At 40.3% G+C, this 13,531-nt stretch overlaps 1 protein-coding gene across 2 annotated transcripts in view; it reads left to right on the plus strand.

Annotated features, from left to right (window-relative positions):
* Window positions 1-1,686: 1,686 nt before the first annotated feature.
* HTT (huntingtin) overlaps window positions 1,687-13,531 on the plus strand; it is an 88,256-nt gene continuing 76,411 nt past the window's right edge. For both annotated transcript variants that reach the window (XM_074822006.1, XM_074822007.1), the window contains exons 1-4: window positions 1,687-2,087; window positions 8,388-8,471; window positions 8,887-9,007; window positions 13,336-13,395. In XM_074822006.1, coding sequence (XP_074678107.1) covers window positions 1,987-2,087; window positions 8,388-8,471; window positions 8,887-9,007; window positions 13,336-13,395 — 366 coding nt within the window. In that variant the 5' untranslated portion in view covers window positions 1,687-1,986. The remainder of the gene's footprint in view (window positions 2,088-8,387; window positions 8,472-8,886; window positions 9,008-13,335; window positions 13,396-13,531) is intronic.

Raw genomic sequence — 13,531 nt, forward strand, 5'->3', positions numbered from 1 at the left:
ATCTAAACCTTCAAAACAGAGTTTGCAAAGACTGTCTTGGTTGGTGGCTTGTTTAATCTTTGATCAGAGCTTATGCTCTTTTTAATGTGCTTAATTTATTCCAAAGTGTGGAGCGGTACATGCAGTTATCACATAGAGTATGCAGCAATCCAGCTACATTGTCATCTTTTTTTCATGTATCATTTGCTAAATAAAAAATTCATGATCATGCCTATGTTCCAGAGAAAACTCTCTGCAAGGTTTATTGTCAAGTCACCAGGAAAAATATGCTTACCTTGAAAGCTCACACTTAGTGACACATTTATAATGAAATAGGGGGTTTGCTGTAAGTCGGATTTCTTTCAGTACTCAAGATAGGGTTCAAATGGTTTGTAATTTATTAACATGCTAATACAGTTCACTAGCAGAGCAGTTTTACTAAATATGTGACAAAAATTTTATGACTAGCGCGGTTCTGTCATGACTTAGGTTGGCCTGAATATCCAAAGACGTGAGCCTCGCTTTTGTCCATCCCTGCTAGCAATAAACAAGTTGTTAAGTCATTACTGGAATTTCTTGTCTTAAAAGTTCCGAGAGCTGTTTTCCTTTTCCCTTGCTGGAACCAATTTCATGTGTTTGAGATACAAGTTGATGTGCCAGTTCTTATCAACTGTCACTTAAAATGTGTATCAGCAACTGGATATATTAAAATCAGTGGTTGTAATTGGAAAGTTCACAACACTTGATTTTTTTTAAGTGCTCAGTAATAGAATCAAGGATTTAAATAGTGTATACTGTCTGTCTTGTATGCTGTATGTTTAATATGTGCTTTAAGAGTGCAAAAAGTATCCTCTGATAAAGCAAGGCCAGAAGCACCAGAGGAGCGCTGAAAGGCTAGCGGGTACCTTGCCAAGTTTTAAGTGTTTTGTTCCTGTAAGTGTTTCTTCATCCCTCCCTGCAGCCTAAACTGAAACTGAAACGCGGGTAGCGCCTCTGGCCAGCCCCTGTGTACTAACTGGGCTTGCTGGCAGGGTGCGGGGGGGAGCTCTAGGGGTTACCTGTTGAAGTACAGGTAGAGGGAGCGTGTGCTGTCGCCTGGTCTGGGGGTGGGGGGCGGTTGCGATGAGAACTTGGCTCCCACCTCGGCAGGTTCAGGTTCTTCCCGGGCGGGCGCTGGGCGCACCGGAGCGGCAGCGGGACCTGCCGCATCTGCTGCCGTCTCGCTCCCGGGGACCGGGGAGCGCTGGCACAGCCCCGGCCAGGTACGGAGCGGAGGGTGAGAGTGGGGCTTCCCCTCCGAGGGCCGTTTTTCGGGCCATGCCGCGCTCCGTGCGGAGACAAACCCCGCACCGACACCGCTCGGGGCACTTGCTACTTCCCCCCCGCAGGGGGCGCTGCGGTGCTGCCGGCGGGCTCTAGGACCCAGCGCCCTTGGTCCTGCTCACGCGCTGGCGTCTGCCTGATCCGCATTCGGGAAGGGGTGGAGCTCTCTTTCTGATTGGACAGACAGCTTGTCGCTCTCCCTCTGCCCCGCCCCTTACCTGGGTCGCGTGCCTCTGTGTGTATGTACGTAAGGGTGCGCGTGACACCATGGCCAGAGCTCGTGCTCTGCGCATGCGCATCCGGCGTGGCTGGGCCCAGGGCCTGGACCTTGCCCCGGGGTGGGCGGGGCAGCCCGGGAAGGGGGCGGGGGCGGGGCCGCGGCGTGGGGACTGACGGGACGGATTAAAGATGGCGGCGGGGCGGCTGGGGGGTGCTCGCGGCCCCCTGCGGCGTCTCCCTCATTCATTGCGGCAGTGACGGGCGGTGCGGCGGGAGCTGGCGGCGGCGCCTCGGCCGGCTTGAGCGCGCTCGGCGAGCGGGAGAGAGCGGGTCCGGGAGGGGGGTAGAAGGAGGAGGAGGAGAGGAAGAATCGGGCCCGCGAGGAGGAAGGCGGACGCCGGCGGGCGCCTGTGAGAGGGCGGGGAGGAGTGGCGGGTCGGTGCCGCCGGCGCGGGCGGAGCGGACATGGCCACCATGGAGAAGCTGATGAAGGCCTTCGAGTCGTTGCGCTCCTTCCAGCAGCAGCAGGGTCCGGCTGCCATCCCCGAGGAGCCGCTCCAGAGACCGTGAGTGACCCGCACCCGGGGACAGGGAGGGCTCCCGGAGCGCTTCGGCAACATCCCCCCCCTGCCCCGGGGGGAGGCCGCCCCGCCAAGCCGCCGCCGCTCGGGAGCTGCTGACAGCCCGAGAGGCAGCTGGCAGTCCCCGGAGGAGTTAGTCCTGCGGTGCTGCCCTGTCCTTGGCAGGAGGCTGTGTCTGTGGACGTGTCTGGGAGTCTTGCCTGCTCTCTATTGAAGTTTAAGCTAGGAGTAACTTTTTAGGCAAGCATGTTTGAAAATGCAGCAGTAGGGGTAATGAACGGGAGATACAAGAATGCTGTATGGGTTTCACAGGCTGGTTCTGGGAAGGAGAACCTGCTTTTCAGCTGATACGTTGCTGGAGAAGAGGCAAAAATTCCTAAACATAACTTAATGCACTAAGCCACGTAAAGTCCGAGCTCTGATGCATCTGGCGGGAGTTGATGTGGATGTCCGTTTATGACAAACGTCACGTAAAGTCTTGTGCTGTGACCTGCTGTGTAGACAACTAAGATGAGTTAGTTTAAATATTACTGATACCTTTTACTTTCTTAAACATTAGGGATAAATACATTACATCCATGCAATATTCAGGTTTCCCATCGAGAGGCACTACTGGAGGACAAGGGCAAGGAGCTGTTCAGTACCACAGTGCTGCCCTTTGCATTTGCATCCTCTAAAAATAACTTTTATTGACTAGATGAAAAGACACTTAAGATTTTTACGGGATAAATACATGAGTCACACTATTGCTTTTTCTCCAGCTATGGGGGACACAGAGAAGTAGAAGGATTGAGGAGCAGGTAACTTCTCAATTGGCAGTTTCATAGTATTTTGACAGAGGATGCTAAGCAGTGGAGCTGAGCTCTTGGCCACCTGCTTCCACAGTACGTTCTGATATGGATGCTAACTAAATTATCGTGGTTGATGCTGTTTGGAGAGCGTCTCGATCTCAATGCATTTTCACATGTTTGGGGCATAATAGATGAAAAACTCATCATCTTCATGAGATAATTTTTTTTTAGGTGCCTTACTAGTCTGCAGGGACTAATTGCTCTGTCATGTGTATTTTTTGTGCTAGTACTTTATGTGACATGGAGGATAGATGGCTATCTGTTTCCAGTTTTTCTTATATGTAGGTGAAAAAAAATCTGTCTGGAAAATTACTGATGAGGTAGATTACGGCATTTCAAGAGGGAGTCCTGAAAATTATTTGTGATGCTTGCTGAGGGATGTTATGCTTGGTTTTGGAGTCTGAATTTAGGCATACCCTACTCAAAACATTAAAAAAAAAAATAGTGTTGTAGTTGTCCTTGTTGACTTTGCTTTATGTTTAAAAATAGGCTGTTATGTTTTCAGAAAGCTAATGGTATTGCATGCCCCCAGGAGCTATACAAATTCAGTAACAGCACAGCCTCATAAGAGCCTATGAAAGGATATTGTGGCAGTCTTTGCCAAAGTTTCCCAAACTTTAGTAAAATACAAGGTGACATCTTGAATGTGATTCACAACACTGTCTGTGTTGGGTTTTTTTTCTTGTTTGTAATGGCCTGGAAAGGAAATTTGCCTCTGTGTTTTCCTTGTGTTTGGGGAGAGGTGTTCATCTTCATTGTGGTTCTGTCCAAATAGTGCTTAAATATTTGTAGTTCTGTGCGGTAACTTCTTATTGTTCTGGTTACTATAATAAAAGGATGCAAGCTTACCTGTCCGTAGTGAAAGACTAAATTAATTAATGAATGTCATAGCATAAATGATACTGGTTTGCTCTTCAGTTGTTTCATTAGGTATCTATTTGGCATTGTCCGTTAGATCAAAGTTGTCCTGTTGCCTAAATTAGAGAAGTGAGAAGCTGTTGTTCCTCAAGTTATAGGGTAATCTCATTATTACAGGTGGTATTAGATATTTTTTGTTGGACTTTTTTGCTGCAGTAAAAGTAAAACTAACCACCCACCTCTACTTTTTTTTTTTCTCCCAAAATAAATTGCCTTAATTTACAACACAATCTTACCTCTATGTGATTGACAATAATAATTTAAAAAAATATTTCCTGTTGGAGTAAAGCAAAAATAGCCTTTTAAATATTTTTGGTAGAAACTGAGCATTCTATATCTGGTTAGTGAATGAGTCCTACTGTCTGTCTTCTGCTGTGAAATGTTTTAAGATCACAGAGGTTGGGGAAGACAAGACTTAATTGTTTGCACAACATGTATTGATCTTTTTCTTCACTTTATTGTAAGACAGTGACTTCTGAACTCTTGATAAAACTGATATCCTGGCTTTATGTTTTTTATTAAAATATTAATTGAATTTAAGCTTTTACCAAGAAGATAAGAGCTTTTTCTGTTTTGAGAGATTTTAATCAGCATTGATCTTGTGTTATGCTTTTATTATGCATTACAGTGAGACGTCAGTTTCTGGCCCCCTCTCTTAATCTCTTGCTGTTGTTGTTTTGCTTCTATGAAAATTTAGTTTGAGCTCTCTGTCGTCATATTGCTTCTATACACATCTGCTGAGGCACCTTATTTTCTTCCATATCTATTTTTAGTTTTTTCAGACCCTTAAATTTGGTTGGAGTTGGGTGTTTTGTTTTGGATTCTAAAGCTCCCACTAACTTAAAATTTGATTAGTATGATGTAAAAATTCAGAGTTTACTCAGTGAAACTAAAAAGCAGATGGGTTGTTGCACAACTTTCTGTATTTTATGTTTTATTCATTTTTACTTCTTATCAGTGAGCTGAGAGAATGACTTGCTAATGTTTCTTCTGGAAGCGTATCTAGCTTTGATCTGATTAGTCCAAAGGTGGATTCTTCACCTTTTCTCATGTCAACTTGTTCTAATAGTTAATTATTGTAATTCTTTTTATTTGTGCCCTATTCTGATATTTATTTTTTTTTTACATTTGATTCCAACAGTTACCTTTACAGCAAAAGGTACTGCAAGAGCCAAAGGGCTCTCATTTTTCTATACTCATTAATTTCTCAGGGTTTTTTTAATGTTTGACTGAAGCCGTGGTCATTGGTTTTCATCAGTGCTATATGTAGAACTATCATGAATTTTTTGCTTAACTGAAGATCATGTGAACTGTGTGGGTAATACCTATTGCCCTGCTTGTCAGTGGTGGTTCCTAGATTTTTTTTGGAGTTGCCATTTCTAGGGTGTAGACCTGTTCTAGTTAATTTGACTGTCATTGTCTGTGTTACTACACATTGTTTGAAGTGTCTGCAATATTTGGGCTTAGTTTATTTCTTGATCCACTCATATTTCTGTTTGTTACTAATAGAATCTTTGAGTTTCCCATTACTTTTCTGAAGATTAACGTCAAGCCATTTAGCTTGGTCCTTTTTCTTAATGCTGGTTCAGCTTTATAGTTTCTGCACACTTTTTACATATCCTTAATTTCCAGGTCTAATAAACATTAGGACCAGTGAGCTGCAGCTCTTTGTACCCAGCTCATCAGGACTCAGAGTGCAAAATTATCTGGGCTTGCTCATTTTCTGATACTGTTTGTTAGTCTTGGCTAGAGATTGTCTATAGAAGTATGCATGTGAGATGAAGCTTTCCCATAGAGAACTGCTACTTGCAGTATCTCCTGCCTTCTGTTATTCGTCAAACTGAAGTGACCTTACACTTGGAGCTTGCTACTTCAGCTCTCTTGTAAGGCATGGTGCTGTTGTCCCACTGGATACACACATCATCAGTTTGTTTGAGGACTTCATAATACTTCTGAATAGAGCTATTTTGGGGGTTTTTTAATAAAAAATCATGTGTTCTGTCTCTAGATATTGTTCTGTTATCCTTCTGCCTCTGTAGGCCCAGAAAATGTGTGCGTGCACAAGATATACATTAAGTGTTTGTCTTCCACCTTTTCTTTCATTTCTTTAATGGCTGATTTTTTGGGAGCTGAATAACCAAATGGTAGATGAGACATTCAGTACAGCAAACTCTATTGAATGTCTGTTCTTCTTTCCCTTTGGATAGTAACTGATAGTTAGTCTTCACCTCTAGTTTCTGTTATTTCAGTTTAAATGGTAACTTGTTACCCATATGCATTCCTTCTAAGTTTTCACATTAAATTTTCTCTAGTCAGGCATTTTTTAAGTTACTTATTTCGGTGGGGTGGTAGATTCAGTGTTAGGTGAGCTCTCTGTTTATCTGCTAAAGAAATGAATCTGTACTAGTCTAAGTAGTATTGAACACTACTGCATGCCTTGCTCAGGCCTATATTATATGTAGAGAATAAAGAACTTTATTCTGAAAGCAGCCTCAACAATATCTTGAATGCGTTTTGTATCTGAAATAGTGAGCTTATGAGCAAGTTCAGATGTGCCTGTCGTGTTCTTGGGTAGAATGTGTGCTGAAAATGGTGCTCATAAGAGATGTGGGCAATGCTAGGTAAAATTATCATAAAAGTTGAAATGATTGATTCAGTTTCTTAGGTGCCTGTTAATATCAACGGTGCCTAAGTTGCAAAATCAGTTGGGCATTTTAGGAAGTATTTGCTGTCTTGTTAGAGGTGATCTGAAAGTGCTGTTAAAGACTCTGTGGAGCTTTTTCAAGATAGAAAGACATAATGTATCTTGATTAAATTCACACTAGCCACTTGTATTCTGCCAGCTGCTTAAGTTTAAGATATCCTCTTTGAGGAACGCTGAAGCTTACCTAAACAGAATACTGCCAAACTATAATGGAAAAAATAGTTTTGTTTAGAACTATTCCTTTAAAATTTTTAAAAGGGAAAGTATTTCTGGGGTGAGATGAGAGGATCCTTGAGAGAAAAACTGAAATCTTGGGAGCAAACACTTTTCAACTCCCCATTTCCAACCTGACAGACGAAAAAGGACAGGGGTGCTTGCAAAGAATGACTTTTTTTAAAAAACTGTGCTATTATTTGAGTTAAAGCTCTTTAATATTACAGCATAATTCTTCAAAGTTGTTGTCTTACAATGTATTTTGAGTTAGCTTACTTTAATGTGCTTATTAGCTACTTGCTGTTGGTCCTTAATGTTGTGTTAACTATGTTAATGTAACTCAAGGCTGCTTACATTGTTTTCCAACTTCTAGTTCAGAAACACAGTTTTGCTACTTTATGGTTTTGGTATTTTTTGTTAAGACAGAAAATTAAATGCTGAAAATACAGATGATCAGTTTTCACTTGGAAAACAAAAGGGAAGATTCTCTATGGATGTGAGTGAAAGAGCAGGTACCTCCTTGTTGTAAAACAGATGCAGATACCTTTGGGTGTGCAGCTTAGCTCCAGTATTGCTACTGGTTAATTATTTAAAAGTAACATCTGCTTTTCTGGAAGTGATTCTGTGTCAGTAAAGTTAAGAGTAGGAGTCACTGGATACAGCAAAAAAAAATTCACCATCGTAGTTATGAATCTCTTTTTTCAGTTCATTTGTTGGGGGTGCAGCAGGGAAGAAGCTTCTGTTCTAGACTCAGCTGTAAAGGGTTATAGGAGCTTATATCATGTTGAAGTGAATGTTAAACAAATTTTGCAAACTAAAAGCCTTCCATATTGTACACTTGTAGATATGTATTCTTTGATTCTGTGAATTTTATTCTCTTTGTTTTACACTCATTTGCTGTGAGTTGACTAAGCTTGGCCTTTCCTGGACTATAGCAGTGTTACTATAGGGACATTATTCTTGATGGGCATAGACTGTTGTCTAGAGCTTTGCTATTTTTATAATTACAAAACCATTTGGAAGAATGTGGCATATGGTAGGATTGCCTCGGCATCCTTTCCAGATCAGATACAAAACGGTCAGTTTAATAGAACTCTTTAAGAACTTGCCAGACAAAAAAAGTTTAGGGTGACATTATGTGTGAGGAAGGTCTTTTAAAAAGTGGTATATTTAGGTCTGCAAGACTTGTTCTCATGGCTTACTTTTCCCAACCTTTTTCTATCAGTTTTTTAATTTCAGCTTTGTCCTAGGTCTGCTCCACTTTTTCCTTCCTTTTCCTTTACTCATCTTCATTCTTCAGTTTTGTTTCCCAAATATTTTCTCAGTGAAAGTTATGGGATTAAGATTATATTCCCTGTTAAATGGTTCATTCTTTTGTTTTTTGTATCCTTCCCTTTGCTTGTGTGCCTGTATTCTCTCAGCAGCAGTTAGTATATGAAGTCCTGGGACTATAGGTAGTTAGTATACAGCTGTTTATATAATGACCAGAAGGGTGCATCTTCTTGTATAATCATTAGACACTATCAAGAATGTTTGAATGGTCACTGCTCACTTTTGAAGTCTTATCTCAGATTCATTATAATTGTGTTGTTCTTTTAGAAAGAAAGAACTTTCAACTACCAAGAAAGATCGAGTGAATCATTGCCTAACAATATGTGAAAATATAGTTGCTCAGTCTTTAAGGTAAGACAATGACTTTAATTTATTGCATTAATATGAATATCTACTTTGGAGTGTTAGTTATTTGGAGGCTTCCTGATAATTGCAGATTTTAAATGCTCAACTTCTGTTTGAAATGGCACATTTACTTTTTTTACCAACCCAAAATCTGAGAAGTAATTTTGTTTAAACATTGGTAGAGTAGGCATTATCCTTTACTTCAGACAGAGAAACTGAGGCACAGAGATCAAATACTTTGACAGTTGATGTAGAAAAGAGCAGAGAAGCTCCTAATGAAGTGCTTTAATCCACTGAATATCTTTTCTTGTATAACTATGTATAATATATGTGTAGTTGGATTATCAAGCCCCCTCAAAAATAGCATTGGTGTTTGCTTTTGATAGTGCGCATTGTAATCTTCTAATATTCGTTTATTTAGAAATTCTCCAGAATTTCAGAAACTGCTGGGAATTGCTATGGAACTCTTTCTCCTCTGCAGTGAGGATGCAGAATCTGATGTCCGGATGGTTGCTGATGAATGCCTTAATAAAGTTATTAAAGTAAGAACTTTTATTTACTGTACTACCAGATTTTACCTCTTCTTGATGCAGTGTCCTGTATGAATTCACACTGATGTTCTTTTAGTTGCTTTTCTTATTGTTCATAATATCTCATAATGTAGGAGGTTAAGTAAGCTTCTTTATTAAATTCTGTATGTGCTCTTAGGAGAGCTTTTTATACACAGACCGAGATACTTAACTTGTCTTCTGTCATTCATTGTTCTAATAGATTCTTTTCTTCAGCCATTCATTAACTTTGTTCTCTTCAAGTTAACCAAAACAAGAATGTGGGCTTTTCTAAAATCATCTTGTTGTATGGGAGGAATACACTGTTATTGTTCTGTAAACATGAAGATATTTAACATGAGGAAAGATAAAAACGTTATTAAAAAGCTGACTGAAAGATGTAGTGGCTTTTCATTCCAAACTAGTAGTATGCTGTAATTCAGGTGGTGTGATTTACAGAGACTTGGAGGAGGAGCCTTTTAGGCAATAATTAGGATAAATACGGTGTTCTGGAGCTTGTTTATTACCCTACTGTGATCCAGAATAAAGGGCTTGTTAGAGAACAGCAGGTGGGCAAGGTCTAAATCTTGATTCAAAGTATCTTAAAATGAACCTTTTGAGTAATTGCTGTGATCTGCTGCTTCCAGGACAGGTTTACCTTCATCTGTCCTTTTTTCTTTTTTTTCCTGTTTTCTGAAACTCTTGACCTTTGAGTCAATGCATAGTTAATCTAGTTGATACAAAGTTCAAGTGCTTTAGAAATATGCAAATAATAATTTTCTTTAGCATGAGAGTTGTATAGAAGCAAGCAAGTAACCATCCCTATTTCTGTAGGGATTTCTCTCAGTTAAGTTCTATTTGTTTGATATTTGAATGAATTAAGTTTTGTGTGTTGAGCTTGTGACTGAAAGTTGTATGGAGAAAGCTTACTGATTATGTAGTATATTCCATAATGATAGGGAATGAGGAAGTGCAAGTGTCTTTTGCTTTTTTTTGTTTTGCCCTGTAGCACTTAATGCATTCTGATTTGAATGTTTTTCCATTTGCAGAAGTTTAACACTCTATGGAATGCATAGACCATTATGTAACTTAATTTGCTTTAAAAGATGTTCTGAAACAGTTCTAAAGAATGCAAACTTCCTTCTTTCTACCAAACTCTTCTATAGACTTGGTAGAAAATTGACCTCTCTAATTCAGCAATCTGTTTAATATTGTTGCTTTCTGGCACGTTTCAAGGTAACTTGAAAAACTTTTATTTTTTTTCAAATATTTGTGTGGTTGTTTTGTTTTAAACATTAAAGTGGTTTGAAATGATGGAGTCTTCTATCAGTCATTAAGCTTGCCATTAGGTCACAGCTATGAAGTGGTAATAGTTGTGATAATTCCAACCACATGGATGTATCAGACTGTTATCAAAGCAGATCATGGTTTGTATTCTGTTTCTATGTTTTATGCTGTGTGGAAGCAATTTAGTCTTCAGGCAGATGTTCCCTTGTGTATAAATGCAGAGACAAAAGGATGTGCAGTTTTATTTTTGGTTGTGCAAGTAGCAGTAATGCTTGTGATGAGTGGAACAGAGGCATCAGGCCCTTAAGCTTGCATATTAGTCAATGTTCAGCTTTTTAGTACCTCAGGCATTTTATAGACTAATTGTGTTGCTAGAAAGATCATAGAATGGGTTGGGTTGGAAGGGACCTTAAGGATCATCTAGTTGCACCCCCCCCTGCCATGGGGAGGGACACCTTCCACTAGACCAGGTTGCTCAAAGCCCCGTCCAACCTGGCCTTGAACACTGCCAGGGAGGGGGCAGCCACAGCGTCTCTGGGCAGCCTGGTCCAGTGTCTCAGCACCCTCACAGTAAAGAATTTCTTCCTTATATCTAAATCTACCCTTTTTTAGTTTAAAACCATTACCCCTTGTCCTATCACTACATTCCGTGGTAAAGAGTCCCTCCCTGTCTTTCCTGTAGCCCCTTTAAGTACTGGAAGGCTGCTGTAAGGTCTCCCCGGAGCCTTCTCTTCTCCAGGCTGAACAACCCCAACTCTCTCAGCCTGTCCTCATAAGGGAGGTGCTCCAGCCCCCTGATCATCTTTGTGGCCTCCTCTGGACCCGCTTGAGCAGATCTATGTCCTTCCTATGTTGGTGCCCCCAGAGCTGGACACAGCACTACAGGTGGGGTCTCACAAGAGCAGATAGAGGGGGAGAATCCCCTCCCTCGCCCTGCTGGCCACACTTCTCTTGATGCATCCCAGGATACAGTTGGCTTTCTGGGCTGTGAGTGCACATTGGTGGGTCATAGTCAGTTTTCCATCCACTACTACTCATCTATAAAGATACTTTAAATCCTACTGGTATAAAGATGCTTTGTATTTTCTCTCTTTAAATATAAGAATATAGATGTAAGCCTTACTTGTGTAACTGTGTGTCTGTTTGGAGTTTATGCTTATTAGCATATTTAAAATGCTAACATGTCTGTGTAGACAAGGCTGTAAACTGAAACAGCAAATAAGCTTAGATAAACACTCTGTAGGTCATCTTTAAGTATCGCTGCACTTAGCTGTCAGTACCTCACAGAGGTCTAAATGACACGAAGTTTAAATAGCTTTGGTGGTACCTTTATTTGAAAGAAAACTACCAAGTTGGGAGTTACCAGGTTTCTGCTGGTAAGGTGTTACCAAAGCTGTCTTGTTTCTGAAACTGATGAATGATGTAGTAATCTGTGTGCTAATGATGCTGGTGGCACTGTTCACACAGATTGGAGTACAGTTGGTCTCAGTAATTGGGATTTATTATTTGTAGTAAGTTAGAGTTAACTACGCTTATAATTTTTTCTGATTGGGATGACTTTTTAGATTTTAGCCTGCTAAAAATGTAGGTGGACAGTAGTAAAAAAGTTGCTCCAGTTGAGTGTATTGTAAGGACAACTTACCCTTGAAGCCAAATAGTAGCTGGTGCCTTTTTGTGTTGCTTGATATCCTTATATACAGGGGTAGTGAACTTCCCATAAAAACTAAGTTTTGTGAAGTAAGAAAGATTTATCCCTGCCTACGGTCATCTAGGCACCTGCAGTTAATAGTTGGGGTGCTTATGACAATATATAGGTACGAGTCAGGTAAGGTTTTTCTGGGGAAAGTAATACCATTTTATTACAATGACTGGTGTAACTGGGAGGAATGGAGTTCTGGGGCATACAATTTTAGACGAGGGGAACCATGCTCTGGAGGAGCACAGGCACTTCACTGACCGTGTTTAAGCAGTTGTGGCCTCTACAGCAGCATGTGCCATGTAATATTTTTGTAGTCGTGAGTAATCCTGTGAAGATGTGAGCTTAATGGTTAGTGGCCAAGAAGGCAGATAGAAAATTAGGAATTATTAAATTATTGGTCAAGGTATAAAAAATTAAATACTAGATGTTATAGCAGTGTATAAATCCACAATGTAGGCACTTGCACGTTGTATGAAGCTCTCATTTAATCTGAGAAAGTGGTGGTGGAAATGTTCATAAGCAGTAGTATGCACTAGGAAAAAAATGGAGGAGAAAGGGTAATCGTGTGTATACAAAATATTCTGTAGGAAGAGATTATATGTAGCAGAACTATTTTTATATTTTTTTCTTTGCTATTTTAAAGATAGAGGGAGAATGATCAAGGTGAACAGAAAATTACTACTTCTCAGTGCTTACTTCCATTTGATGTACCCTAGTTCTTAGCCAGGCTGCAGGTTCAAACTACAGTGTATGCTCTGTCGCAGTATGCTTGATTTAGATCCCGGGATGCGATACTTCTGGTGTCCAGAACGAACACCTTGTGGTAATAAATTAATGCAGAAAATAGGCTGATATATTAAAGAAGGGTTTTTCAAGGATTGTTAAAGGTAATGATACAAATGCAATCTTAATTTGAGAAATAGTAGGTGTCTACTTGACGTTGGGGATGTATAGCAGGGAATACCTCTCGCTGCTTGCGAATACTATTTTTGTGTTTTAATATTCTATTCATGAGTATCTATTCCTGGCACTTGCCAGGTTGGCTCTGCTTGCAGTCTGATCCCATATGGCCTTTTTTAGCTAGAATGGGTAAAGCAGTCAATATTAACTGCAAATAACAGAGTTGGTGGAATTTGTCCACAGTTCTGCTTTGTGTTTGTGTGAAAGATAAAGGTGTCTCTCTTCAGTATTTAGCACTTTCCTGGTTATACATCAAATATAAGGGCAGTTTAGATAGTTCTGTGCCTTTTTTGAAGCTGTTTTATTACAAGTGCAATGTTGCTTTGTAAAGTACCTCCCCTCTGATACAGTACGTTCTCAATGCATTTTATTGCAGGCTTTGATGGATTCCAATCTTCCTAGGTTACAATTAGAACTGTATAAAGAGATTAAAAAGGTGAGTTTCTTTCTTTCATGTCCTTTTGAATTGTGGTATTTAGTAGTGTTTTAGTATATTGGAATGTGGCATTAGTGTAAATAAATAGTGCATGTGTTTTAAGATCAAGGTCAAAGCTTCACTTTGGAAGGATTTG

The sequence above is a fragment of the Strix aluco genome, chromosome 4, assembly GCF_031877795.1.
Source record: "Strix aluco isolate bStrAlu1 chromosome 4, bStrAlu1.hap1, whole genome shotgun sequence".
Lineage (NCBI taxonomy): Eukaryota > Metazoa > Chordata > Aves > Strigiformes > Strigidae > Strix > Strix aluco.